The 26,838-nt window shown below is 40.8% G+C and overlaps 1 protein-coding gene across 2 annotated transcripts in view; it reads left to right on the top strand.

Moving 5' to 3' along the window:
• The window catches only part of FGD6 (FYVE, RhoGEF and PH domain containing 6), a 122,347-nt gene that overhangs the window by 64,342 nt on the left and 31,167 nt on the right, over positions 1 to 26,838 (top strand). For both annotated transcript variants that reach the window (XM_058673254.1, XM_058673253.1), the window contains exons 6-8: positions 5,732 to 5,883; positions 12,878 to 13,034; positions 14,985 to 15,072. In XM_058673254.1, coding sequence (XP_058529237.1) covers positions 5,732 to 5,883; positions 12,878 to 13,034; positions 14,985 to 15,072 — 397 coding nt within the window. The remainder of the gene's footprint in view (positions 1 to 5,731; positions 5,884 to 12,877; positions 13,035 to 14,984; positions 15,073 to 26,838) is intronic.

Raw genomic sequence — 26,838 nt, 5'->3', positions numbered from 1 at the left:
ATGCATTGCTAAATGGTGAAGTTTGATAATTGAGTCTAGTTTGTCTGAGCCTTTACACTTAGTGATTGTTTATATGACCGTAAAAATTATTTCTGGAAATCTCTACTAGGTAGGATATAATGTATCTCCTTGCTTTCAAAAGATTTTTGGTTGCCCTGGACACCAGACCAATTCTAGATTTTAAGCTATCAGATATGAAAAAGAAGCCAGAAGCTGATCACTTAGGATATGTTATTCTGATATTTAATAATGTCAAAAGGAGGATGGAAATTTGGGATAAAGGATGAGTTTCAGTTATGTATTATATAGTATTTCATTCATGATTATACATATTACCAGAGCTGCACACATTAAGAGGGAGGACTAATTTCATTGAAAGCACATTTTTATTTTAAAAATAATTTGTTGGTGTGGGGACTTTCCACTCCAGAACGTCACAGTTTCACACTCATGTCTGCATATTTGTCATAGCTCTTTGACCTCATCAGCAACTTTTGCCTCAAAACAAAGTATCATTCGTGTATCAGACATCCCTAGATGCCAGGCTCGCTAACTGTCCATATATCCACTTGGATTTTGTAATTCACTGTATACTGGTAGTGGTTAAGCAATGCCCTCAGGTCAAGAAGCCCAGACTGGACAAGTGGTGATTAAGTCACTTACTCCTCTTTGGCCCTGGAGTTATGAAACCCGATCCAGTGATTAGGCCATCTGCTTTATGCTCCATTGCTTCAAACTGTTCTTACATACTTGGTTTCATTTGTATTTTTTTTTAATGTTCTCTTGGAGGACTCAGAGCTAAGGAAGGCTAGTATGTGAAATCCTCAGTGTGATTAAGTTCAATTTAATATTGACCTAGTTCTTAAGTGTAGGTTTTGGGGGGATTATTAAGAATAAATAATATTATGATGTATTTTATCATTCAGAGCCACATTATAAAGATTCTAGCTTGAACAACCGTTGGGTCATTACCACCAGAAAGGGAGAAGCGGTACTTACTGCTTTGATTCGTTTTGTATGCGGCATCGTTGATGAATCATGGTCTAAAGGCTGGGGTCTATGTTAGTTGGTTCCTAAAAAACTTTTAACTTGCTCAACTTTTTTTTAAGATTTATTTAATTATATTTTGTTATTGGAAAGGTAGATACACAGAGAGGAGGAGAGACAGAGAGGAAGATCTTCTCCCCGATGGTTCACTCCCCAAGTGAACACAATGGCTGGTGCTGCGCCAATTTGAAGCCAGGAGCCAGGAGCTTCCTCTGGGTCTCCCACACAGGTGCAGGGTCCCAAGGCTTTGGGCCATCCTTGACTGCTTTCCCTGGCCACAAGCAGGGAGCTGGATGGGAAGCAGAGCTGCTGGGGTTAGAACTGGTGCCCATATGGGATCCAGGCGTGTTGAAGGCGAGGACTTTAACCACTATACTATCACGCCAGGCCCAACTTGCCTAACATTTTTCTAAAAATATATATTCCTTTGCAACTTAAAAAAGAAGTATTTTTAAATTAGGTTTAATAGAAAGAGAGGGAGTTAGGGAGAGAGAGATAAAGAGAAAGAGATTGATCTTCCATCTGTTGGTTCGCTCCCTACAAGGCCAAAACAGCCAGCATCAGCTTGGCCAAAGGCAGGAAGGAGCCAGGAGCTCTGGGTGGCAAAATCCCAAACACTTGGTCTGTGTTCTACTGCTTTCCCCAACCGTTAGAAAGAAAGTGGATCAGGAGTGGAGCAGCCCCAGAACATGAACTGTTGCCCATGTGGGATGCCAGTGTCAACCAGGGTCTTTACCCACTATGCCACAATACCTTTTTACACTCTTTCTCATTCCTTTTATTCTGATTATTTGGCATTTTTAATGTAAAATGATAAATTCTGGATCTAATTTTTCAGGGGCTAGTCTGTTGTCTGCAGCCTAACTGATTTAGTTCAGGAGGTGTTGGTGAACTTAGATTGTTCTTCCTAAAAATAGTTTTGCCTCTGGCTCATCACACTTTCCCAAGTTATTCTGGCTGTTAACATTTACAAAAACAACCAGACATATGTTGTAATCATCCTTTTTTATGAAAAAGGGGGGGTAATGTTGCTTCGTTTTCAGTAGTACTGGTGTTGGCAATGGTTGAGGTTTATGAAGAGCTGAGAAGTTGCAGATTCTGTGTGGTTTCAGGGTGGGAATTGGTTACATCTGTCATGGGGCCACAACCCTTTGCTTTCAGAGAACAGTTGCCCAAGAAGTGAGGTCATGAAAGTAGGGTAGAGGCTGCTTTGTATTGTTATGGAAGCTATACATTCCAAATGGAGCCATTGATGTGCATTGCCTTGACCTAAGAAAAGCAGTGCCTTTTGCTGAATTTAAAAAATGCGCAAGAACCAATGATGGTCTTGATGTATAGCGTTTAAGAAGAAGTATTTCATGACACCTGTTAAAACAGGTTAGACAAACTTTATTCATGGCTATCATTGTAGGCCCAAGGATCCATGCTGTGGGATTGTAGAGTGCAGGAGAGAGTGCATAGGTTCAATTTCAAATATAGCATGGGCAAGGGAGTAGTGTATAGCTTAAGGAAAAACGGGAGTCAGTGGGTAAAAGATGACTAAGATCACAGCTGGTAAAAGGGGATTCAGGCTAACACTGACCACTGCTAAAGAAAGGTCTGGACGGTTAGACTTCATCCAAAAGATGAGGAGCTAGGAGGTGGGGGTGGTTTGTGCTAAGACTGTTTTACAAGGAAATGCACAAATGTGCCAAGGAGAAGATTCAGAAACCTCACTTGTTTAAGTCAACAACTTTTTCAGCAAGTGCTTACTTAGAGTCATTTTATGAATCTTATACATATACATGCTCTAAGTTCCAGTAGCCTTAAGTGAATGCTATTTTATTTCTAGATTTGTATTTTTTGCTGAGGTACTATTAGCTCATCTTGAACTACCTATAAATATCTACTAGTACTGGAAAAGAGTCTTGTTTTGCTACTCTGTGCTGGGGTCCTCCCATCTTTAGTAGCTATCTCACCAGTCATCCCAGTGTGGGGTCTGCTGGTCTCTGTTAAATGTGTTGTAAATCAACACATTTCCTTTTTGGCAGTGGTGGCAGGCAAGGAATGTAGAATTGGGCAAAGCTGGGTCCTAAAGTTACTCAGCAGCTAACATCTACTGTCACTGTCATGGCTGTGAAAATACCTTCCAACTGGAAAACAAAAGTTATTTTGCTGCCAAAGCACAAATAGTCATCACTTACTTTACTAGCAGAAAGGACCAGACTTATTGCTTCGCTGAGCTAGGAGTTCTTACAGCTAAATTAGAGGAATCACTAAACTGAATTGAAAAAAAAAAAAAAAGCAGAAGCTGTTTCGTTGCTGTGAGCTGAATACATTTACAACTGAGGTAGTCTTTGCTAACATGTAAATAGATCCTGTTGTTTCTGATAGCAGACAGTGTAATGACTGTAAGTGTTAAATGTCTATTTTCTCTTGGTAAATAAATATGAGTGCTGATTGAAGCAAGCTGTTGGAGGTGGGATTTGGCCCAGATCCTTTGGTTTCTGGAAATACTTTTTGCGTTTTTCTGGGTGGAGTTTATACAATTAAAGATTCTAATTTCTAATTAGCAATACAAGTTAATTCTTTAGTTATTGGTGTAAAAATGTTGGTTCCTCTGGGCTGATGTGACATGGCTCAGTAAAGGTTAAAGGTCATCACTAGTACTGAGTATAAAGGGTTTTTAAACATTTTTAAAGTTTTAACTTATCTGAAATACCTGTCCATTATAAAAGAATCCATTTATATATATTTTAGCTGTTCTGTCTGAGGAAATGTGAGACATTTGGTAGTACATATTCGTTTCTGTCACGGATAAGAGGATCCTGGGAAAATGCAGTGTTTTTCTCTGTATGCTTGCTGCACGTAGTGAAAGCCTGCAGGTAAAGTTTTGGAAATAATGACCAAAGATGATAAAGCCAAGGAAGGAACATATCTTTTGAATCCTCAGCTCTGTGAAAAATTTTAAAGTTTATGTATTTATTTGAAAGGTATAGTTCACAGAGAGAATCAGAGACAGAAGTCATCTACCTGCTGACTGACCCCAGAAATGGCCGCATCATGGGAGCTGGACTAGTCCACAGCCAGGAGCAGGTGCTGCTTCCAGGCCTCCTCATGGGAGCAAGGGGACAAGGGCACAGGGCCTGGGCCATCCTCTGCTGCCTTCACAAGCACGCCAGCTGGCAACTGGATTAGAACGGGGGCAGCTGGGGCTCAAACGAGTGCCCATGTGGGATCCCAGTGTTCCAGGCGACAACTTTACCCACCATACCATAATACTGGCCTAAAACTGTTTTACTTAGGGCTTGAGGCCCACTCTTGGGAGGCATTGGAATTCGGTCAAGTAATTGTCTCCTATTCTATCCTTTCCAAGTCCTCTGGAATGAGAGGGTGCGGTGATGGCACCTGTATTTAACCATACTCTAGAAAGTTTCAAGGTAGCAGTAGATGAAAAGTAGTATGAGAGGAAATTTTTGTTTGTTTGCAAAAAGTGTAACTTTTGGTGGATTTATTATGAGGTTGGCTGGAAGGAGGGGAGAACTTATAAAGATAACATGTTTTGGTTGATTCTGTAAGCAAACATGTTGCAAAAACTTTTACTTGCACTATGCAATTAGAGTCTCACAACAGTTTAATATACTCACTTAACTGGAGAGGAAAATGAAGCTACACGAGGACAACATAATAAAGTAAGAACCAGAGTCTGGATCCAGGACTCATGGTGAGTCATTGCTTCCTTCCACATGCCTCACCTGGAATGTTGTAGTTATTGGAAAAGATTTCTGACAGTGGACGTGCAAGCTGCTGCATCCCACACGAGCAGTTTGTGTCACAGCTGCTCCACTTCCATCCCAGCTCCCTGCTTCTGGTATTGAAAGCAGTGGGGGATGGCCCAAAGCCTTGGGACTCTGCACTCATGTGGGAGACCCAGAAAAACATCCTGGCTTTGGATCGGCTCGCCCCAATCACTGCAGCCATTTGGAGGGTAAACCTGTGGATGAAATATCTTTCCATCTCTCCTCTCTAAACTTGCCTATCCATAAAAATAAACAGATTATAAAAATAACTAAATAAAAAATTCTGAGTAGCACAGCAGCCTTCACATACAGAATAACAGTTAAAATGTCTTCAAGGACTTTTTTAAAAAGTGTATTGTGGTTACACAATGGAACTGAAATGACTTTACAGAGTTTTAATAGTTTCTAGGACCTTATTAATATAATTTGAGGTTCAAAATGATACTGCAAGATAAGTGAAGTACCAAATCTGTTCTGATATTTTCTGACTGGTTCACTCTCCCAAAGCCAGCAGTGGCGAAAGCAGAACTGTGAGCTCACTGCAGGCCTCCCGAGTGTAGGACAGGAACCCGGTCACTGAGCCATCTCTGCCGCCTCTCAGGCACTCAGATATGGCACGTGGGTGTCCCAGCAGGCATCTTACCCTCTAGTCAAAACAGCTGTTTCCTGAATCTGTTTTAAAGTCAAGTAAAGCCACCACAATGGCTACATTATCTAAGTTAGTTTTCCATCTACGTGAGTAGGGTGTGGGGTAAGAGGAAGCAAGTACATTCAATTTCTAATTCTGCAAATACCAGTGTGCAGTGTACCTCATTTTAGGGAAGAAGATGATTCACTGAAGAAAACTTTTCATCGAGTTTCTGTGCTTCTGTATGTGTCACTTTTTCTCCTCTGGATTTTAATAGGACTTCCGGGATGCGGTAGCCCATGCTTCTAGGCAACTAGGGAAAGCAGTGATTGAAGACCGAATTCTCAACCAGATCCTATACTACCTGCCACAGCTGTATGAGCTCAACCGGGATCTCCTGAAGGAGTTGGAGGAGAGAATGTCGAACTGGTAAAAATGCACTGGGTTTTGTGGTTTTCTAGTTTTCAGTTTCAGGTTAACCTTCAGGGCCCATGCGTGTGGTCAGGAGGTGTTCCTGACACTGCTGTTTTGTCATAGTGAATCTACTTAGTTGTTATCTACAGCTTGGTTATATCATGTTGGATGGGCAGAATCCCTGACCGTGGCACGCTGGACGTCTTGCTGCCTTAAACGCAAGAAGAACCCATGATAAGTAGCTTAATTTACTACAAATGACCTCTGGTGAAACTGGAGGAAGATGGTTGCTAATTTCATATTGGAAAAGTTTTTAAATATTTTATCTGTCTTCTAAATGAATCTCTGCATATTTTTTTCAAAACAGGCCATTCACTGAGATAATAGGTACATTTTTTCAGAGAGTAAATTTATATATGGAAGATACAAAGTTCCTTTGTAGAAACTTTAGGCTTCAGAAAACAGACTAAATAAAAGGTTAGTATTGGAAAATTAGCCAGGTATTCCATTCATGAAAAATGGAATTAAAAGTGAGGTTTTCCTTGGTACAGAAAATTTAAAATCCTATATTTTGAGGGCTTTGCAAAGAGTTCATGCAAAATGCTTACTAAGAGAAGAAAATGCCTGAATTTTAAAAGACTTTTGCACCTATATATAAACTTTTCAAAACATTCATTGTGGATTTTTTTGAAGTACTCCTGTATTTCTGGAGAATGAGTCTATGTTCTTCAAATAGCACTTTTTAAAACAAGATTCATTTATTTTTATTTATTTGAAGGAATTACAGAGAGGAGGAGAGAAAGGCAATCTTCCTCTCCCCGGTTTATTTCCCAGGTGGCTGTCACAGTCAGTGCTTGGCCAAGCCAAAATGGGGAGCCAGGAGTTTCTTCCAGGTTTCCCGTATGAGTGCAGGGCCAAAGCACTTGGAAGATCCGCTGCTGCGTTCTCAGGCACTTTAGATGGAAACGGAATGGGAAGCAGAGCATCGGGACTCAAGGCATTGGAGGCTGAGGCTTAACTAGCTGTGTGATAACACCAGCCCCCAATACATTCTTCATGATGTTAACTTGGGAAACGTTGGGTCCGGAGGAATCTTGGGCACACCAAGCCATTTGAAAATGCTGAGCAAGTAAGCTCATCCTCGGGTGCAGCAGTAGAATTCACCAGGTTTTCTTTACTTATCCTGATCTTATTCCTTTAATTTCCTTTTTACTATAAAAAGATACAACATCAATGTATGAGGTGACTTACATATTTTTATGTATTTACTTTTAAATTTATTTATTTGAAAGTGAAAGTTAGGGCTTGGTTCGGTAGCCTAATGGTAGTCCTGGCCTTGCACCCGTCAGGATCCCTTATCCTTTATGGGCACTGGTTCTGATTCTGGCAGCCCTGCTTCCCATCCAGCTCCCTGCTTGTGGCCTGGGAAAGCAGATGAGGATGACCCACACCCTTGGGACCCTGCACCCACGTGGGAGACCCGGGAGGAGCTCCTGGCTTTGGATCAGTGCAGCTCTGGCTGTTGAGGCCACTTAGGGAGTGAATCATTGGATGGGAGATTTTCCTCTCTGTCTCTCCTGTTCTCTGTATGTCTGACTTTGCAATAAAAATAAAATAAATCTTTTTTTAAAAGAAAGTGAAAATTAAAGAACAAAAGGGAGACATCAAGAGTGGAGAGATCTTCCACCTGCTAGTTCATTCCCCAATGCTGTAACAGCCCAAGCTGGGTCAGGCCAGAGCCAGGAATCAGGAGCTTCTTCCAAATCTCCCACATGAGTAGCAGGGAGGTAAACACGTGGGCCACCTTCCACTGCTTTCCCCAGGTCATTAGCAAGGAGCTAAGTTGGAAGAGCAACAGCTGGAATACAACAGATGCTGACTTTGCAGGCAGTAGCTTGAGCTGTCAGTTTGGCCCCTGTAATATTTTTGGGGTGTTAGAAACAATGGAGAAGAAACTAAAGTTATTGCTGAATTTCACTTGTTTGAAGTACCCCTGTACCTCCATTGAACTTAAAAAAAAATTAAGCATAAGCTTTGGTGACATCTATGGAAATGATGGAAAGATTGTCCTAAGAGGTATGGATTCATTGTTGAGGGCCATGGAGAGCACAAATGTTTATGGTAAAAAAAATTTTATCTATTTCATAATCATATTTCTCTCTCAGCTTTACATATGACCTAGAAAAAATACTCAGCCTTTGTTTAGAAGTTTCTGGCTATTGTATTATAAAATACACTAGATAAACAAGTAATACTTAGTTATAAGTATAAAAATATATGTGAGTAAGAACTGAAGAATGATTTTAATGTTGGGCCCGGCACAGTAGCCTAGCGGCTAAGGTCCTTGCCTTGAACGCACTGAGATCCTTAACGGGCACCAGTACTAATCCCGGTGGCTCCACTGCCCATCCAGCTCCCTGCTTGTGGCCTGGGAAAGCAGTCGAGGACGGCCCAAAGCTTTGGGACCCTGCACCTGCATGGAAGACCTGGAGGACGCTCCTGGCTCCTGGCTTCAGATTGGCACAGCACCAACTATTGAGGTCACCTGGGGAGTGAATCATCTGAGGGAAGATCTTCCTCTCTGTCTCTCCTCCTGTTTGTATATCTGACTTCGTAATAAAAATAAATAAATCTTTAAAATATATATATATATACATTTATTTTTATTGCAAAGTCAGATATACAGAGAGGAGGAGAGACAGAGATCTTCTGTCCGATGATTCACTCCCCAAGTGAACACAATGGCCGGTGCTGTGCCGAACAGAAGCCGGGAACCTGGAACCTCTTTCTGCAGGTCTCCCACAAGGGTGCACGGTCCCAAAGCTTTGGGCCATCCTCGACTGCTTTCCCAGGCCACAAGCAGGGAGCTGGATGGGAAGTGGAGCTGCCGGGATTAGAACTGGCGCCTATATGGGATTCCCGCGCGTTCAAGGCAAGGACTTTAGCTGCTAGGCCAGGCCGCCGGGCCCAAAATATAAGTTTTTTTTAAAGAATCATTTTAATGTTGGGAACAGCATAGTGACTCAGTGGCTAATGCTTTCCTTGGATGCACCAGGATCCCTTATGGGCACGTGCTCATATCCCAGCTGCTCCACTTGCCATCCAGCTCCCTGTTTGTGGCCTGTTAAAGCATAGGAGGACGGCGCAAAGCCTTGAGACCCTGCACAAGCATGGGATACCAGGAAGAAACTTCTAGCTTCTTCTAATAGGGTTATTCTGAGAAATTCTACTGTAGTTTGTGTGAAGTTAGCTTCATAAAGGCCTAATTATATTCTGTTTATGCATCCAACCTAACACTGTTGTGATGAACTCAAATAGTTTTTTTAAAAGATATGTTTATATTTATGGAAAGTCGGATTTACAGGAAGAAGCAGAGACAGAAATATTTTCCGTCCACTGGTTCACTCTCCAAGCGGCTACAGTGGCCAGAGCTGAGCTGATCCAAAGCCAGGAGCTTCTTCCAGTTCTCCAATGTTGGTGCAGCGTCCCAAGGCTTTGGGCTGTCCTGTACTGCTTTCCCAGGCCACAAGCAGGGAGCTGGAAGGGAAGTGGAGCAGCTAGGATACAAACTGGTGCATGCAAGACGAGGAACCCAACCACTAGCCTGCTGCGCTGCGCCTGAATTCAAACAATTTTCAAGCTAAGAGCATCAATACCCCATTTTACAGAAATGTGACATACAATTATGTTACAGGTTGCAAGTTGTAGAATAGTAAATGTTTCTTTCAATATAGTCCTTACTAATAATATACTAATGGGGAATTACAAAGAAACCAGTAGTTAAACTGAATGGGTATCTGCTTTCTTCTTCAGGTATTATTTTATCCTAACTTACTTTAAAAATCTTATCTTTAAATGGGAACCATAACCATAATTGGGACGTCCCAAACACATAAGGAAAATGACAGTAGACTTCATGGGACTAAATGAAGTTCCACACATGGGAATGCGAACTGTTGCTTACAAATAAATTCGGTCTGCTTGCATATTTAAACTGATACAGGGGTGGGAGTAGAGGCTGGCATTTATTCTGCAAGTGAAAACTCAGGTTAAAACCCCAGCATCACACCTAAGGGTGTCTGGGTTCAAATCCTAACTCTGCTCTCAATTCCAGTTTCCTGCTACTATATATCTGGGAGGTAGAGTATATGGATGGAACATCTTTCTCTGTCTCCTCTCTATAGATCTGCCTTTCCAATAAAAATAAATTTAAAGCCTTGTTTGTTTTTATTGGAAAGCCAGATCAGATTTTTAGACAGAAGGAGAGACAAAGATATTCTATCTACTGGTTCACTACCCAAATGATTGCAACAGCCAGAGCTGAACCCATTTGAAGCCAGGAGCCAGGAGTAGCTTCTGGATCTCCCACATGGGTGCAGGGTCCCAAGGCTTTGGGCTGTCCTTGACTGCTTTCCCAGGCCACAAGCCAGGAGCTGGATAGGAACTGGAGCAGCCAGAAAATGAATCAGTGCCCATATGAGATCTTGGCACTTGCAAGGGGAGAATTTAGCCATTGAGACATCATACTGGGCCTCCAAGAGTGTAAGTCTTTAAAAAAATAAAAAATGGTTTTAAAAGTCATGGTGAAAGTTATTTAAAATTTCTGTATTTTGTCATTTTTAATAAATTATCTTAAAATTAATCTTAATTGCTTTCAAAATATGTTTATTTATGGAAGTAAGATATGAATGAGAGTTCTTAAATTTATCTCTATGAGTATTCAGTATTAAAACATTAAACATCCCTAAGAAACATACTAAAATTATGAAAAGGACAAGTAAAACTATAGTTTGGAGAAAACTGCACTGATTATTCACATAAAATTCTTCTCATCCTTGACTGAAATATTTTCTCCTTAGTAAAATATTTTTCTCTTTGAGTCAAGACATATTCTTTGGCTTTCTGGCTTCCAGAAATAACATTTTCCCATTAACTTCTAATAATATTGAAAGGATTTATTTTCACATTCAACCAAGTTTTGCGTCTTTACTATGTACTCTAATCCCTGCTCTAGTGTGAAATAGGTTATCACAGTGCACAAAGCATATGAGGCCTTGCTGTTGTGGAGCAGACTTTGTAAAGTATTTTTTAAGGTTTATTTATTTATCGCAAGGGCGAGTTACAAAGAGAGAAGTCGTGTGTCTGCTGCTTCACTCCCCTGATGGCTGAAGGGGCCAGGGTTGGCCCAGACTAAAGCCAGGAGCATGGAATTCCATCTGTGTCTCCCACGCATATGCAGTGGCCCCTAGACTTGTGCCTTGTCCCACTGCTTTCCTAAGCCATTAGCATGAATGTTGGATCAAAAGTAGAGCACTTGGGACTTGAATTCATGTTATATGAGTTGCTGACATAGGTAGTGTCTAAACTTTCTGCACCACAGAACTGGTGCTGAGCTGACATTTTAGTAGAGGAAGGACCAGATAAATGAAGTTTCAGAAGGTGTTTTGAATGTGTGGAACTTTATGATGGTATGCTGTGGAGCCAATGCCATGGGGTAGGAGATCAAGCCTGTGCTTGTAGTTCCAGCATCCCATTCTCCACTTTGAATGCAGCTCCGTGCTAATGTGCCTCTGAAAGCAATGATGGATGATTCAGGTCTTTGGGCTCCTGCACCCATATGTGAGACCTGCAAGCAGCCCCTATGCCCTGGCTTTGGACCAATCTAGCTCCGGCCATTCTGGCCATTTGGGGAGTGAATCAGTGGAAGAAGTAGATCTCTCTCATTCTCTCTGTAAATCTGCTTTTTCAAATAGAAGTAAACAACTCTTTAACAAGAAATGGGATGCTGTGGTAGCCAGTGAAAATTGGATGACTGTTAAGGCATTTAAATTGGCAAGTGGATGAAAAGGAGGAGCAAGGCTTGATACTATAGCCTAGTGGCTGTATCCTTGCCTTTCATCCACTAGGATCCACCAGTTCATATCCCAGCTGCTCCACTTCCCATCTGGTTCCCTGCTTATGGCGTGAGAAAGCAGTAGAGGACAGCCGAAAGCCTTGGGACCCTACATTCGTGTGGGAGACCTAGAAAAAGCTCCTGGCTCCTGGCTTCGGATCAGCTCAGCTGTGGCCATTGTGGCCTCTTGGAGAGTGAAACAGTGCATAGAAGATCTTTCTCTTTCTCTTTATATCTATCTGCCTTTCCAATAAAAGAAAATAATAAGATGAATCTTTTAAAAAGGAGGAGCAATCAGTCCTCCATGTAAAACATTACTCTAAGTCTATAAAGTATGAATGAAGTCTGTATGTCCAAAGAATGTACAGTAGGTCGGTGTGATTGGAGAGCAGAGGGGGAAAGATGTGTCAGATATGTTAGAAAAGTAGCCATCAGGCAATCCCTGGAGCCTTTGTCCACCAAGTTAAGGAGTATATTGTTACCCTACATTGTTGGTTGGGATTTTTTATTGGACTCTCTTCACAGAAGAACGGGATGGAGGAGGCAAAAATGGAGCCAGGAAGACCAGCTAAAGATCTGCCCGACCTGACTCTGGTGGAGGGCGCAGGGATTGGGCACACCTACAGTCCTCCCTCCTCCCCTTTCCCCTCTTCTCATCACTGCGGAAGAAGGGTTTTCAAAACCAATTTAGTTTCCAGAAAGTGTACATTTGTGGGGAGGGAGGGTGTCTGGGAGAGAGAAAGAGAGAGAGAGAGAGTAGGTGTGTGAATACTTTTATTTTTTATAAATGCAGTTCTGTTTGTATCAGTCTGTCATGGGTCTATAGCTGTTTCAGATTTTTTTCAGCTGTACTTGAGCACCTGAAGTTGCAAGAAAGAAACTAATTAAATGTGATTCTTCTTACAGCAACAACAACAACAAAAATCTGGCAGAGGCCAAGCAAAATGAGATGGGAAAATTGATGATGAGTAGCATTTTGGGAAATGTGTCAGGAGAAAAAAAAAAAGAAATGAGCTAGCTGATGGTTTGTATGTGGGACGTTGTTCATCATTGGATGGATGTGTTTTGGGACAATTAATGATTCTGTATTTTTGTGTATCTCTTCTCTGTCCGTAGGACTGAACAACAAAGAATAGCTGATATCTTTGTAAAGAAGGGACCATATCTAAAGATGTATTCCACATACATCAAAGAATTTGATAAGAATATAGCTTTGCTGGATGAGCAGTGCAAAAAAAATCCAGGTTTCGCTGCTGTTGTTAGAGATTTTGAGGTATTATTTGTTGCCACCTAATGTTAAGCATTTCCTTTGATTTTCTCTTTTCCTTTGAAGCTTTAATGATGTTCAGTCATAGAAAAGAAAAGATATTAGAATTCTTTCTAAATATCAAAGAAAAAATAGAATGTACTTAATTGTAAGAACTCAAAAGTATACAGGATTTAATTTTGAACAATTGTTGCATATTGAAATATTTTGACATGGAAAATATGATTGGATACTTTTTTAATTGAGAAAAAATGCACATGACATGAACTCAATTCTTTTTTGTGTGCTGTTCATTACTTTTAGGTAAATTGACATTATTGTGCCATCAAATCTCAGTCAATCTTTTGTCTTGTCAAAACTGAAACTTTGTGGCTTTGTTCTTTCCTGTTAGCCCCAGGGACCCACTCCAGTGCTCACTTCTTTTTTTAATTTACCTTTCCTTTTAGTCTTTTAATAGCTAACTCATAATGATGGACAGGAACTAGAATTTGTTTCCCTTTTTTTAGTGTCAAAGTTTAAAAAAAAGTTTGAATTATAATACAATTAATATAAAATTAGGTATATATTTAAGCATAGAAATTAATATGTTTATATCAGCCAAGATCTTTGTATTTGGGCTCAAAATTATGAGAGTACAAGCCTAAAGTGATTAAGGATACAATGATGGAACAGAACTTAAATTTTTTTTTTCAACTACAATTTCTATTTTATTCCACTCTACCATTTTGAGGTAACATTTGAGTTGATTGTATTTTAATACTTATTTATCTGCTTTGAATTCCAGCTGTGCAGAACTAAACAGGGAAGGTTGCTTTTAATTCCTATGCTGGCTTATAATTTGTGCAGTAGACAATAGTCATTTGTTGCTCTCTCCTCTCCATCCCCACATTTTTGGGTTCTTTCTCCTCTTCCCCGATGTCTTTATACCATTAAAAACAAAATCTGATGTAGTTATGGTAACTGGTGATTCACCCAGGTTTTGGTCTGTATCCAATGAGTAGACTTGTTGCCTTGGTAACAAGAAAGGGCATAAGACAGGGAATGATGCGTGTAAGAATGATATTTTATAGCATGGACTGCGATTTTCATTCCATAATCATTCTGTATACCAAGACATCAGAAATGTATACTTCAGAAAGAGACCACACTCTGAAGACAGCTGAAATAAAACTCTTAACACCCATCTGACTGTAAGAAGTATACAGCACTGCCCCTTAAGATGCAGAATGAATTTGATGTTTTGATTTCGCTTCACTGTAAACTGCTGGATTGGAGCCTAGTTTGAAGCTCTCATGAGTGGGCAGATATTTCTCTTGTGTATACTAAGGAAAAGAACTTGAAAACAGAATCAGATACCTTTATGCTCAAATCAAACATGGTTCTACAATCAAATGTTTCCATATGCAGTGATTTTGGGGCTATCTTTTACAAGGACGTTGGCCTAAAAAAGGTTTCTACATCATTTGGGGCTCTTTAGAAAAGGGATTCTTACAAAGGCTACTTTTGAAGTTACCTTTAGTTTCTCCTTTATCACTCTGTTACTGTGAGTGTACTAACCATAAGGAATCTGATGACTACAGGGACATTCCTAGCAGTTCCATTGCTGCCACCTTATCTCACTGGGGACTACTGGGGCTGGCTTATACCTGCAAATGCCCTGGCAGACTCTGAGTGGAGATGCTGAGCAGGGCACTCTTTCGCTTCCCCAGGATGCCAGCTCTGGCTGCCTCACTCTGTGACAGAGCTGTGAACAAGTTTTCCCCAGGGGCAAGTGATTTCAGAGACCAACCTACAGAACAGAGTGGGCCTGGCCGTCATTTCACTCACAGCCTAACAACTGTGCCTTAGCTTGAAAGGAAGTTTTTGCAGAGTCCGTTCCAGAGTTGCTGCTGGCTTCCTGAACATTCAGGCCTGGGTGTCTTCTTCTTGTTTACTGTGGATGCTTTCTCCTTTCAGATGAGCCCACGCTGTGCCAGTCTGGCCCTCAAGCATTACCTGCTCAAGCCCGTTCAGAGGATCCCCCAGTACAGGCTGCTGCTGACAGGTGGGCTTCTCCAGCAAGTTCCCAACCAACTCTTCACTGCCCTCATGAAACTGCTTTCACCAAATACTCTGGTAACCCCCTTGTCCAAGATGCGGGTTTTAGATTGCCACAGGTACCTCACATATTCTTTGCCTGAACTGAAGTACCTTGAATCCTTTATACATCCCTGTGAGCATTCTCACCTCTTGACATTCATGCGTACACTTCCCTTTGCTCAGAAGCCTTTCACCATTCTAGTTCCATATTCCTTTGTCATTTTACCTTCAATAATATTAGTCCTAAGAACGTACTTTCCCAACTGCATAAGAGTGGGGTTTGAGGGGCCACTTCCACATGCATGTATAGCACTGTTATACTATACTGTATACTGTAGCACTAGTTATTCATTGGAAAGGATTGATTAATGAGCTAAACATGGACAGTATGGAGAATAGTGCTTTGATCACAATAAGTTTCAAATTGTTGTTTTCTACTCTTGCAGTAGTAGTGGTAGTAGTAACAGTAATTCTATGTCATCATTATTTTGTTGTCATTACTATCATTTATACTTTCTATTACAGTATAAATCTCAAGATTACTTACACAACTTTGTCTACCCAGTTTACCACTTTAGTGTAAAAAACAAAGGAGCAAAGAAAAAAGTTGTAATTTGAGGCCATGCCCAGGGTTTTATATTCATTAGTTATTTTTGTTGTTCTCTAATCTGTATTTATTTACCGTCATTTCATTTGAAAGTGAAAGAGACTGAGGGAGAGGGATTCTCCATTTTCTGGCTCTCTCCCTGAATACCAACAACAGCCAGAGTTAGGGCCAGGATACCAGGACTCCATTTGTTTCCCATATGAATGACAGAGCCCTACTTAAAATATCATCTGCTGCAGCATCAGGAAACTTGAACCAGGCACTGTGGTACAGGATGCAGGCTTCCCAAGTGACTACTGTACCACTGTGACAAATGCCTGCCCTTACATGGTTCTTTAAATCCTCATTATAGCCGTGTAATTATTACAGTATTATTTTCATAGTTAACAATTTTTATTAGTTAATTTTTTACCTTTATAGAGATTGAATTGTTTCTCAACTACTGTAGTCTCAGTATAAGGTTTAGTATTGAACACAAAGAACTAAATCCTTTGGAATACTAGGTGAAATATATTGAATGTGCAGTGGCAGTAGGCATCTGTAATGGCCACTGGAAACTTTTTTTGTTTGAAGATTTATTTATTTTTATTGGAAAGTCAGATATACAGAGAGGAAGATCTTCCATCCGATGGTTCACTCCCCAAGCGGCCACAACGGCTGGAGCTGAGCCAATCCAAAGCCAGGAGCCAGGAGCTGTTCATGGCGTCCCACACGGGTGCAGGGTCCCAAGGCTTTGGGCCGTCCTCGACTGCTTTGCCAGCCCACAAGCCTGGAGCTGGATGAAAAGTGGAGCAGCTAGGTACTAGAACCGGCGCCCATATGGGACCCAGGCGCGTGCAAGGCGAGGACTTTAACCACTACGCTATCACTCCGGGCCCGGTCACTGGAAATTGTATTGAGGCAGCAGGCATTGTGGTGTATATGTTAAACCACTGCCATGAATGCCATTTCAGTTTCGGTCACCTCTGCTTCTGATCCACCCTTCTGCTGCAGCACACTGGCAACCTTGCTTAGGCACCTGCCTCCCTCATGGGAGCACCAGATTTTTATAACTTATGTAAACAGGTGTGGGAGTAGTTGGCTATTACTGACCTCAAGAAGTTGTGTTCATGGCCCTTCGGCTTAATTTATTCAGTTTGGTGGTAGGTGGGTCCTGGAAGACCAAGGTTTCTTCACTTCCTTTTACACAAAAGCTTCATGTCTTCCGGGTTTGTCCCTCAAAAGACAGAGCAGGGCCTGGCGTGGTGGCCTACTGGCTCAAGTCCTCACATTGAACATGCCAGGAACCCATGGGAGCGCAAGTTCTATACCTGGACAACCCCACTTCCCATCCAGCTCCCGCTTTGTGGTCTGAGAAGGCAGTCAAGGACGGCCCAAAGCCTTGGGTCCCTGCACCTGTGTGGTAGACCTAGAGGAGGCTCCGTGCTCCTGGCTTCCAGTCAGCTCAGCTCCAGCTGTTGTGGCCACTTGGGGAGTGAATCATCGGACACAAAGTCTTCTTCTCTGTCTCTTCTCCTCTCTGTATATCTGACTTTGTGATAAAAATAAATAAATCTTAAAAAAAAAAAAAGAGCAACACTGATGAGGAATGCTTGCCTTCCAGCTCCAGGATTTATGGCCCCTCTGTATGTCACGTTTTAAGCTTAATTTCTCACTGTAAACCAGGCACTAGATTTGTGGAATAGCATGAAACAATCAAATAATTTGAGCATTTCCTGTCCATCTGTACTTAGATTTAGAATACGAAGGACATAAGGAAGTACTGACATGCATGATGTATTTTACTTATAAATTCAACGCTCCATTTGAAATCAGGTGTTGAATGGCTTAGACTAATTTGCACAGCTGTTGATTGAAATAAGTTTTAATGGCCAAAGAAGTATGATTTTTAAACATGAAAAAAATGGCATAAGATTCTGATATTTTAGTGTAAAATAATTTCCCGCCTTAGTATTTGTCAAAATAATAAAAAAAGTAACATGGATGTTTAATGTATATTTCATGTTGAGTTTGTTTTTGACTGTGAAATAGTAAAGTGGCAGAAGCAAACTTTAAAAATTATATTAGAGAACAGTTTTTGTTTAGGTTATAAAATCATTGTCATTTGAGGTCTGGGTTAGTTTTAGTTTTGAGCTGCCTTTTGTTTAACTTTTCCCTTCTTTCTTATGTATATGTGTGTATGTTTGCTGGTTTGAGAGGTAGAGAAATACAGTTTTCACATGCTGGTTTGCTTCCCAAATGCTGGCAACAGCTGAAGTTGGAGCTAGAGGTAGGCCATGCTAAATGCTGTAGCCAGAAACTCAATACAGGTCTTCATTGTGTGTAGCACGAATCCAATTAGTGCACCATCACAGCTGCCTCCTCACTGTGTGCATTAGTGTGAGCTGGAGCCACGAACCAGAGGCAAGCGTCCAACCCGTCGTCCCAATACAGGGCTTAAGGCCTTAACCACTAGGCCAGCTCCCACCTCTGCCCTATTTCTTCAATTTGAAAATCTTTTCCATAATTTAAGTGACATACAATACCTAATTTATGGGTAACCCTCAGTATTTGTGGATTTGTTGGTGGGGAACGGGGTGATGAGTATATTGCTTGGGATCACTAAGTCAAAACTGAACTGAGAGAAACAACACAGACCTTGTTTTCCTCATTCAAGACTTTCATGTATTCACATTTTTTTCCTTCCTGTTAGTGTGCACTGAAGTCTCCCACTTTCTTTGAAGCCATCTTGGTGACCCCAATTCCACTTGAGCCTTAGAGTCTGTGCTATGACTTAGCAAATATTTATGGAATACATTGTGAGTTTGGTATTCATATATTTTGAAGTAATGATTATTTAAATTTCATTCAAAATTCCTTGCATCCATAACTGTAATTCAGTGCAAACATCTTCATCCTCCAGAAACCCGGGTCAGGTTTAGAAATCTTGAAGATAACAGTTCTGGTTGGCATTAAGCTAGGGTTTAGACAACACATGAGCCCAAGTGTGTATGTGTGCTTTGGTGGTTTTTTTTTTTTTTTCTTTTCCTGTTTTCATGTTTATTGAAGGATGAATATACACTCTGGGGAATTCACCTAAAGTGTGAGTTTTGACAAATGCAATCACATAATCATCATAATCATAGAGTTAGAATTGCAGACTACAGCACAGAATCACTCAAGAGACTCTTAGGCCCCCTTGCAGTCACCTGTAATCTAATCACAAAAAGAGGGAGAGAGATGATGGGATTATTTGTGAGCATGCAAGATGCACAGAATCAAGGTGGCCTCACATTCTGCTAGATGCTTGGTGCAAAATACAAGTGAAGCCCACCATCACCACTCATAGGCCTTAATCACAGTTGACTTTCAAGATTTACTGTAGAATATGTGGTCTTCTGAACAGTAGAATGGGATTTTAAAATTACCGCTGTAAAACAGAGCAGTTTACAGTGTTGCTCAACATAGTTCTAATATTGTGTTCTAAACCTGATCTTGAAGAATTAACTTTGGTCATTGCTCGAACTATGGACTGGTTTACTATTAGACTAGGGCTGGCTGACAGAAACTGATGTATTTAGTAGAATTGAATCCTATGAACATCCTGAGACATGGTCCTACAGGTGACTGTTGCCATGTCCAAATTCACTCCCGCTGTGAGCATAAAATGGACAAAGAAAGCAGAACTTCTGAATATATCACTCCTCACTTAAACAGTTTGTAAATGCGCCAGACATTATGTCCATCAGCATCATGAACTCAGCCTGGCTGAGCTGCCCAACAAGGACAAAAGCACCGAGCCCAGGTGTTCTTAGCTTAGAAAACCTTGAGAATCTGGTTTGTTGGTTCATCCTCAACCTTGCAAACACGGGAATCCCACTTGGGCTCTGGTTCATATCTTTGCTGCTCCACTTTCTATCTAGCTCCCCACTTACGGCCTGGGAAAGCTATAGAGGATAGCCAAAGCCTTGGGATCCTCCACCTAGATAGAAGAGGCTCCTGGCTCCTGATTTCGGACCAGCTCAGTTTAGACCATTGCGGTCACATGTGGAGTGAACCAGCAGATGAAGGATCTCTCTCTCTCCTCTTCCTCTCCTCTCCCTCCTTCTATTTTCTTCCTCCCTCTCTCTCCCCACCCTCTCTCTCTGTAAATTTGCCTTTCCAATAAAAATTTTTTAAAATAGATTTAAAGAAAAAAACAACCTTGAGAAAAAGTTTTCAAAGATCTGAAGTCATCTGGGAATACCTTCTGAACAGGAAGGCCTCTTCTGAAAAATGTGCTGCCCTGGAACTGGCAACATGTTGCCAGCTAAGACACTGCCTGTGACTTAGCATCCTGTATCATGGCTCCAGTTTGAGACCTCTTTCACTTCCATTCTGGCATTTCTGCTAAAATGTATGGGAAGGCAGTAGAAGGTGATCCAGATACTCAGGCACCTGTCACCCATGGGGGAGACCTGAATACAACGCCTCACTCTTGCATTTGGCCTGGCCCAGACCTTCTTGCTGGGTAGACCTTCTATTTGGGTAGTGAATCAGTAGATGGACAGCCTCTTTCTCTTTTTATGACTTAGTCTTTTAACTTTTTCTTTCCTTCTTTTTTTTTAGATTTATTTATTTTTCTTTACTAGAAAGATTTATATATAGAGAGAGACAGAGAAAGATCTTCCACCCACTGGTTCACTCCTCAGCTCCCTGCAATAGCTGGACCTGAGCCAGGAGCTTCTCTTGGGTCTCCTTGTGGGTGCAGCATCCTAAAGCTTTGAGCTGTCCTTGACTGCTTTACCAGGCCACAGGCAGTGAGCTGGATGGGAAGTAGAGTAGCTAGAATGCAATCCAATGTTCATATGGGATCCCAGGGTGTTCAAGACAAGGACTTTAGTCACTATGCTACCGTTTCAGGCCTTCTTTACAACCTTACATTTATGCCTTAGTCTTTCAGATAATGAGACTATTTTTAAAGAAAAAAAAAGCATTGCCTAAATTACAGAAATTGTATTGATTGAAATAGCTATCATTCTAAGGACCTGTGAGAACTGCTACTAAGAGAATGTTGTATATTTCTATTTGAAATAGTTTTTTTTCCAATACACTTTTCCATGATCTCATTGTTCCCTACTTTTGCAAGATATTCCTACTGATGCTATAAAAATGTCCCTGTCTATGCATTTGCATTTTTAGAAGTTGGATTTTAAGTCTTAAATTTCCATCTGTTGAAGCTTGCTAATTAACCATCTTTACTAGCTAAAATGATATAATCCTGTCAACAATCTTCTGCGGTAAATGCTTCTATCCCCCACTCTGGAACTTGGAGCAATTCCAAATACACAGAATGTACAGGGGCAGAAAGGGGTGAGGCTCTATTTGAGGCAACTCTTGGCAGATGTGATTTATTGAGTTTTAGGCAGAGAAAGGGAAGGTTTCTGCCTGAATCTATATCCGTTGATCTGTGCACACCTCAATTCCTTGCAAGGGGCCAATTGAGAAACACTCTGGTACATAGGATGCTCCTTTTAGAAAATCTCTACACTCTGAGTTTCTTGCTACTATTAGAGAAACCAGCCTAATGTGTAATATCACTGTTGTTTTTCCTGGATAAATTGGATTCCTACAGGGTATGCTATCTCTTTCATTGCAATTAAAAATACTTCTAACTTTATTCGTAGCAGTAATTTTTATTAAGGTCAGCACGAAATAGAATCTGATAGAATGCACTCTCATTTGTGTAATGAGATGTTTAAGAAAAAATAAGAGTTAGATACTTATTTAAAGCTAGAAACTTTGTGTTATACTTGTATTGTGTACCCAGTGCATTTGGGCAAGTGTTTAGATCTGTTTCTTGTTCAGATCCTGCTTGAAGTCAGGAGGAATGGGAATGAGGAAGCAGCAGTAAGGAAGCAGAGACAGTTTCTGCTATAGGAACAGCATCTTTGTTACCGCTGCTCCAGTGTTTCTTATCTCTTCAGGATCGGGATTGTCCAACTCCCAGTCCCAGTATTTGGCGTAGATCCTGGCGCATATCAGGAACTCAAGTTATCTGAAAGGTCTAGGAAATGAACAGTTGCTTCTTGTTATCAAGTTGAGAGTACTCTTGCAGTAGTACAATATTTGATGGATAAATGATTCACTAAATCTCAGTTAAGAGCAAAAACCACCCTCTAGTCGTTCAGGCACCGCATGATGAAAGGGACTGAAATCTTCTGTCCTAATTTGTTCCGCTCTGGCAGGAACTGCCAGTAAATTTTTCCTCCCCCTCTGATTCTTACTCTTTCCATTTCCCTGCATTGAAGCAGATCAGGTCTATCTAAATTCATGCAGAACTGTGTAATTATCTTTGTACTGCTCATGTTACTGCTTATTACCATTGCTTGCTATGTAATGTGACACTGTATCACCTAATTTCTCTTCCACGAACACATAAGAAAAAATTTAAAGATCAATTATCCACCAAGTAGAGACTAAAGTTTTTGGGGCAGGTGTTTAGTCTACCCCTTAAGCTGCCATTTAAAAGCTTGCTCTCCACGTGGTGTCTGGGTTTGACTCCTGCCTCTGTTCCAGATTACAGTTTCCTTTTAATGTGTGCTGTGGGAGGCAGCAAACAATAAGCTCATGTAGTTGGGTCCCTGTCATGTATTTGGAAGGCTCGGATTGGGGTCTTGGCCCTTGCCTTTGGCGTGGCCCAGCCCCTGTCATTATAGATATGTGGGGAGTAGACCAGTGGGTGGGAGTTCTGTCTGCTTGTCTCTCTTGTCTGTTTACCTGGCTCTTAAATTAAAAAGTTAACTTGAAAAAAATTTTTTTTTAAAGAACACAGTTTGTAACCTAGAATTACTCAAATGTTATCTTCCTTTGTTATAGCTGCAATAGGTTTCTCAGTTCTGAAATCTTTCCTTCCAGGTCAAATTCTCCCCCTCTAGGTATCTCTCACTCACAGATAATTGTGGTATACAGACATTTGGCACAGATGTTAGGATGCTGCTTGGGATACCTCCACCCTATTACAGGAGGACCTGGGTTAGAGTCCTGCCTCAGGTACCAGTGTGTTTCCTGCTAACGCTGGGAGGCAGCGGGTGGTGGCTCAGGTGGTTAGATCAGTCACTCATAAGGGAAACCTGCATAGCTGCTCCTGACTTCACCTTGACCCACTTAGCTATTGTGGTAATGTGAAGATGACTCAGTGAAGCCAGCTCGCTTGTGTTTTGCCTTTCTCTGTCCCTCCTCTCTGCCTTTCAAATAAATAATATAGTTGCTGACACTTGGTGTAGCAGTTAGCCTGCTGTTTAAAGCATCCATCTCATATCAAATGCTTGGGTTTGGGGAGTGTGAAGCAGCAGATTGGAGATCTCTCTGTCTTTCTGTAACTAAAATAAGTAAGCAAAAAAGAGTCTTTGAACAAACCCTGAGCTGGCCATGTGGCTTCAGTGTCTGAACAGCATACCTATAGCCCTTGCTGATGGAGTATCCAGTCTGTCTGATCTTGCTTGCTCCTTGAGGCTGTGCCCAATCACTCGAGAAAGCCTTTAGCCCTTCCACTTCATAATTCACATTCATATTGATCTTACCATTTGTTTTATAGCTAGATGTTTTAATAGCTTAAGCATTCCCTGGGTTTTTATCGTGTCTACTTACTGAGATTGTAAACCCATTAAAGACAAAGACTGACTAACTCAGGTAGCAATCGGAAGAAATATTCACTCACATTGAATGAACATAGTCTGGTGTATTCATTAGATTTCTAAGGGTTTACTGTGTTTATGTGTATTGTTTGTGCATATAAAAATACATAAGCTTTATCTTAAGAATCCCTTTTCAATATCTACCACACATATGACACTTAAATCTTTTAATTTTTTTTATCTCTACCTTTGTTGTATGATAGATAATTTGTTTACAACAAAACCTTTGCTATGTTGAAAGGTATTACAGTAGTGTTGAGGCAAATTGAATTAGTGAACATCATGACTGAGAAAATATAATGAAAAATGTAATTTAAAAAAATCCTCTGAAAAACCTTTTCTACTTTTTTTTTAAGATTTATTTTTCTTGGAAAGGCAGATATACAGAGAGAAAGATCTTCTGTCTGCTTGTTCACTCCCCAAGTGGCCACAGTGACCAGAGCTGAACTAATCCAAAACCAGGAGCCAGGAGCTTCTTCCCAGGTCTCCCTTGTGGGTGCAGGGTGCCAAGACTTTGCGCTGTCCTCAACTGATTTCCCAGGTTACAGACCCCTGGATAGGAAATGGAGCAGCTGGGACATGAACCAGTACCCATATGGGATCGTGGTGCATTCAAGGCAAGGAAATTAGCCATTAGCCTACCGTACTGGGCCCCCTTTTCTACTTTTATACTTAGAAAAAAGATCTTGATGTGTCTCTGTACTTTTCTCTCAAAATCTGCCTTTCTAACAAAAATAAACAAATGTTTCAAAAAAGAGAGAAGGAAGGAAGGAAAGAAGGAAGGAAGGAAAGAAGGAAAGGGAAAGATGAAGATAAGGAGGAGGGGGGGATGCCATCATGGTTCAATTGGCTAATCCTCTCCTGAAAGTGCCAGGGTCCAATGTGGGTGCTGGTTCCCTTCCCAGCTCCTCCACTTGCCATCCAGCTCCATTCTTGTGGCCTGGGAAAGCAGTGTAGGATGGCCCAGTGTTTTGGGACCCTGCACCCACATGGAAGACCACACAAAAGAAACCCCTGGCTCCTGGCTTCTGACTTCATATCAGCTCAGCTCCATGCATTGTGGCCTTGGAGAGTGAACCAGCAGATCAGAGATCTTTCTTTCTGCCTCTCTTTCTCTCTGTAAATCCACCTTTTAAATAAAAATAAATAAATCTTGAAAAAAAAAAAAAAAAAAGAAACCCAGTCCTTTGAACTTCATCTAAATGGGAATCACATTGTTTCTTTGACCCTGTCCAAATGTTTATGTTCTATTAAAAGTTTTTCCAATACCATAATAATTTTTTTCTATAATATTTATCTGGGATGGTTGGAAGTTCCAGTTTCCCATGTTGGTAGAAAATAGAATGTTTAAATGTTTAAAATATCTTTTACAATGTCCTGAAGCTTTAGATTTGACCTGTGAATAGGCTAATAATGTGGTTAAGAAAAGATTAGCATTAAATCAATATATGATTCTGGAGAACATTTACTGAAAAGTGAAATTTTGATTTAGCCAAGTATCTATTTTAAAACCCAGATCTAATTGTGTACCTCTGGCCATTCTAACAAAATCAAGGGCAGTAGAAGTTGGATTTTGAAAAGTGTGGTGCAGATTTCTCTGGACTTCAACCAAAGAATCTGGTTTCTGACAAGTCCTTGATAGAAGGCAGTCCCATGTTGTGAAATAGGGGGATGATGGTATTCGCAAGTCCTGCTCCAATGAGCTCTTGTTGTCTTGCAGTTCATTGGCAATTTGCAATTGCAGTTAAGTGAACAAAGTGTTTTGAAAGATTGTTTACATACATTGTATCTGTGAACTGTTTTATTACTGTGGAAAAACTTGAGTTTATATACAGTAAGCATATTTTGCCTGTCCTGTTATCTTAAAGCCTTAAAATGTAATTACACTGGAGAACAGAACCTCTTAAGCTTTTTGTGCCTGGATTCCTCTGGAAGGTATGTGTATATATATATGTATATATATATATAGTCTTCCATGTGGGTAACAGGGAGCCAGGTAGTGGGGCCACCACTTGCTGCCTACCAGGCACATTAACAGGGAGGTGGATGCAAAGCAATACAGCCATGATTCAACTGGCAATCCAGTATGCGATGCCTGTGTTGTGGGCATTGGCTGGTCCTACTGTGCCACCGTGCCAGCCCAGAATAATGTTAATATTATGTGTACAATTAGAAAGAATACTAATTGGACTGAAATACAGTTATTAAAATGTATGTGTTTAAGATTTTGTTCATTTTACTTGGCAAATCAGAGTTACCTAAAAGAGAAAGAAACAGATAGATAGATCTTCCATCTGCTGACTCACTTCCCAGATGGTTAAAATGGCCAGAGCTGGGCTGATCAGGTGCCAGGAGCCTCTACCCGATCTCTCACATGGGTGCAGAGGCCCAAGAACTTGGGCCATCCTCTGCTGCCCTCCCAGGCCATAAGCAGGTAGCTGGAAGGGAAGTCAAACAGCCAAAACACGAACCAGTGCCCGTAGGGGACGCTGGCACAGGCAAGTAGGGGATTCACCAATTATGCCACTGCATGGGCCCAAATATATGGTTATTTAAAAGAATTTTATCTGTTTTAAAGGCAAAGTTACAGAGAGAAAGAGATCTACCATCTACTGGTTTACTTCCCACATGGTCCCAACTGCTGGAGCTGTGCCAGGTAAACTCAGGAGCCTGGAATATCATCTAGGTCACCCACGTGGATACAGAGGCCAAAGGACATAGTCCATTTTTCTTTGCTTTCTTAGGTACATCAGCAGGAAGCTGAACCACAAATGAAGCAGCCAGGGACTTGAACCCGCATTCACAAGTTACTGATATTGCAGGTGGCAGCTTAATCCACTGTCATAACCCTGGCCCCTAATACATTTTTTGAGTTGACATGTAATACATGTACTTCATTTATACTGCATTAAATAAAATATGGTAGACAGTATAATGATTTCCATGATTTTGAGGTAATATTTAGAATAAATAGTATTTGGGATGTCTGCAAAAATCATGATGTGTTATAAAAATATGATTTATATGATACCATCACAGGTATTGCTGATATTACAGTGGTTCACTGCCTACATTTATGGTAGAAGAAATTTTGTTTTATTTATAAGTTAGTGAAAATAATTTGTTTTTGCTCATCCAAATTTGCAGAATTCTACTCATAGATGCAATTCTAAAGCCATTCTTTTCCATCCCAAAGTGCAGGCTTGACCCAGATTCTCTGGATCAAATGCCTCTGTTGCTAAAACTTGTCTTGGCAAGTTTTAGTAGGAAGAATCTATTGCCAAGGAGTTTCTCTCACAGTTCTAGTTAGAATCGGTAGCTCACAGTAGGCACTGTTCCAGTTGGAGGAAACACTAAATTTGTTTTAACTTGAACTTGCTTTGATGCTTATATTTGCCTTAATTCACTACAAGTTTCTTCGGTAGTAAAATACACGTAAACTTCTAAACCTAAATTTGTTCTTGGTTAA

This window comes from Ochotona princeps, chromosome 15 (genome assembly GCF_030435755.1).
Source record: "Ochotona princeps isolate mOchPri1 chromosome 15, mOchPri1.hap1, whole genome shotgun sequence".
NCBI lineage: Eukaryota > Metazoa > Chordata > Mammalia > Lagomorpha > Ochotonidae > Ochotona > Ochotona princeps.
This window is presented reverse-complemented; position numbering and strand designations above follow the sequence as displayed.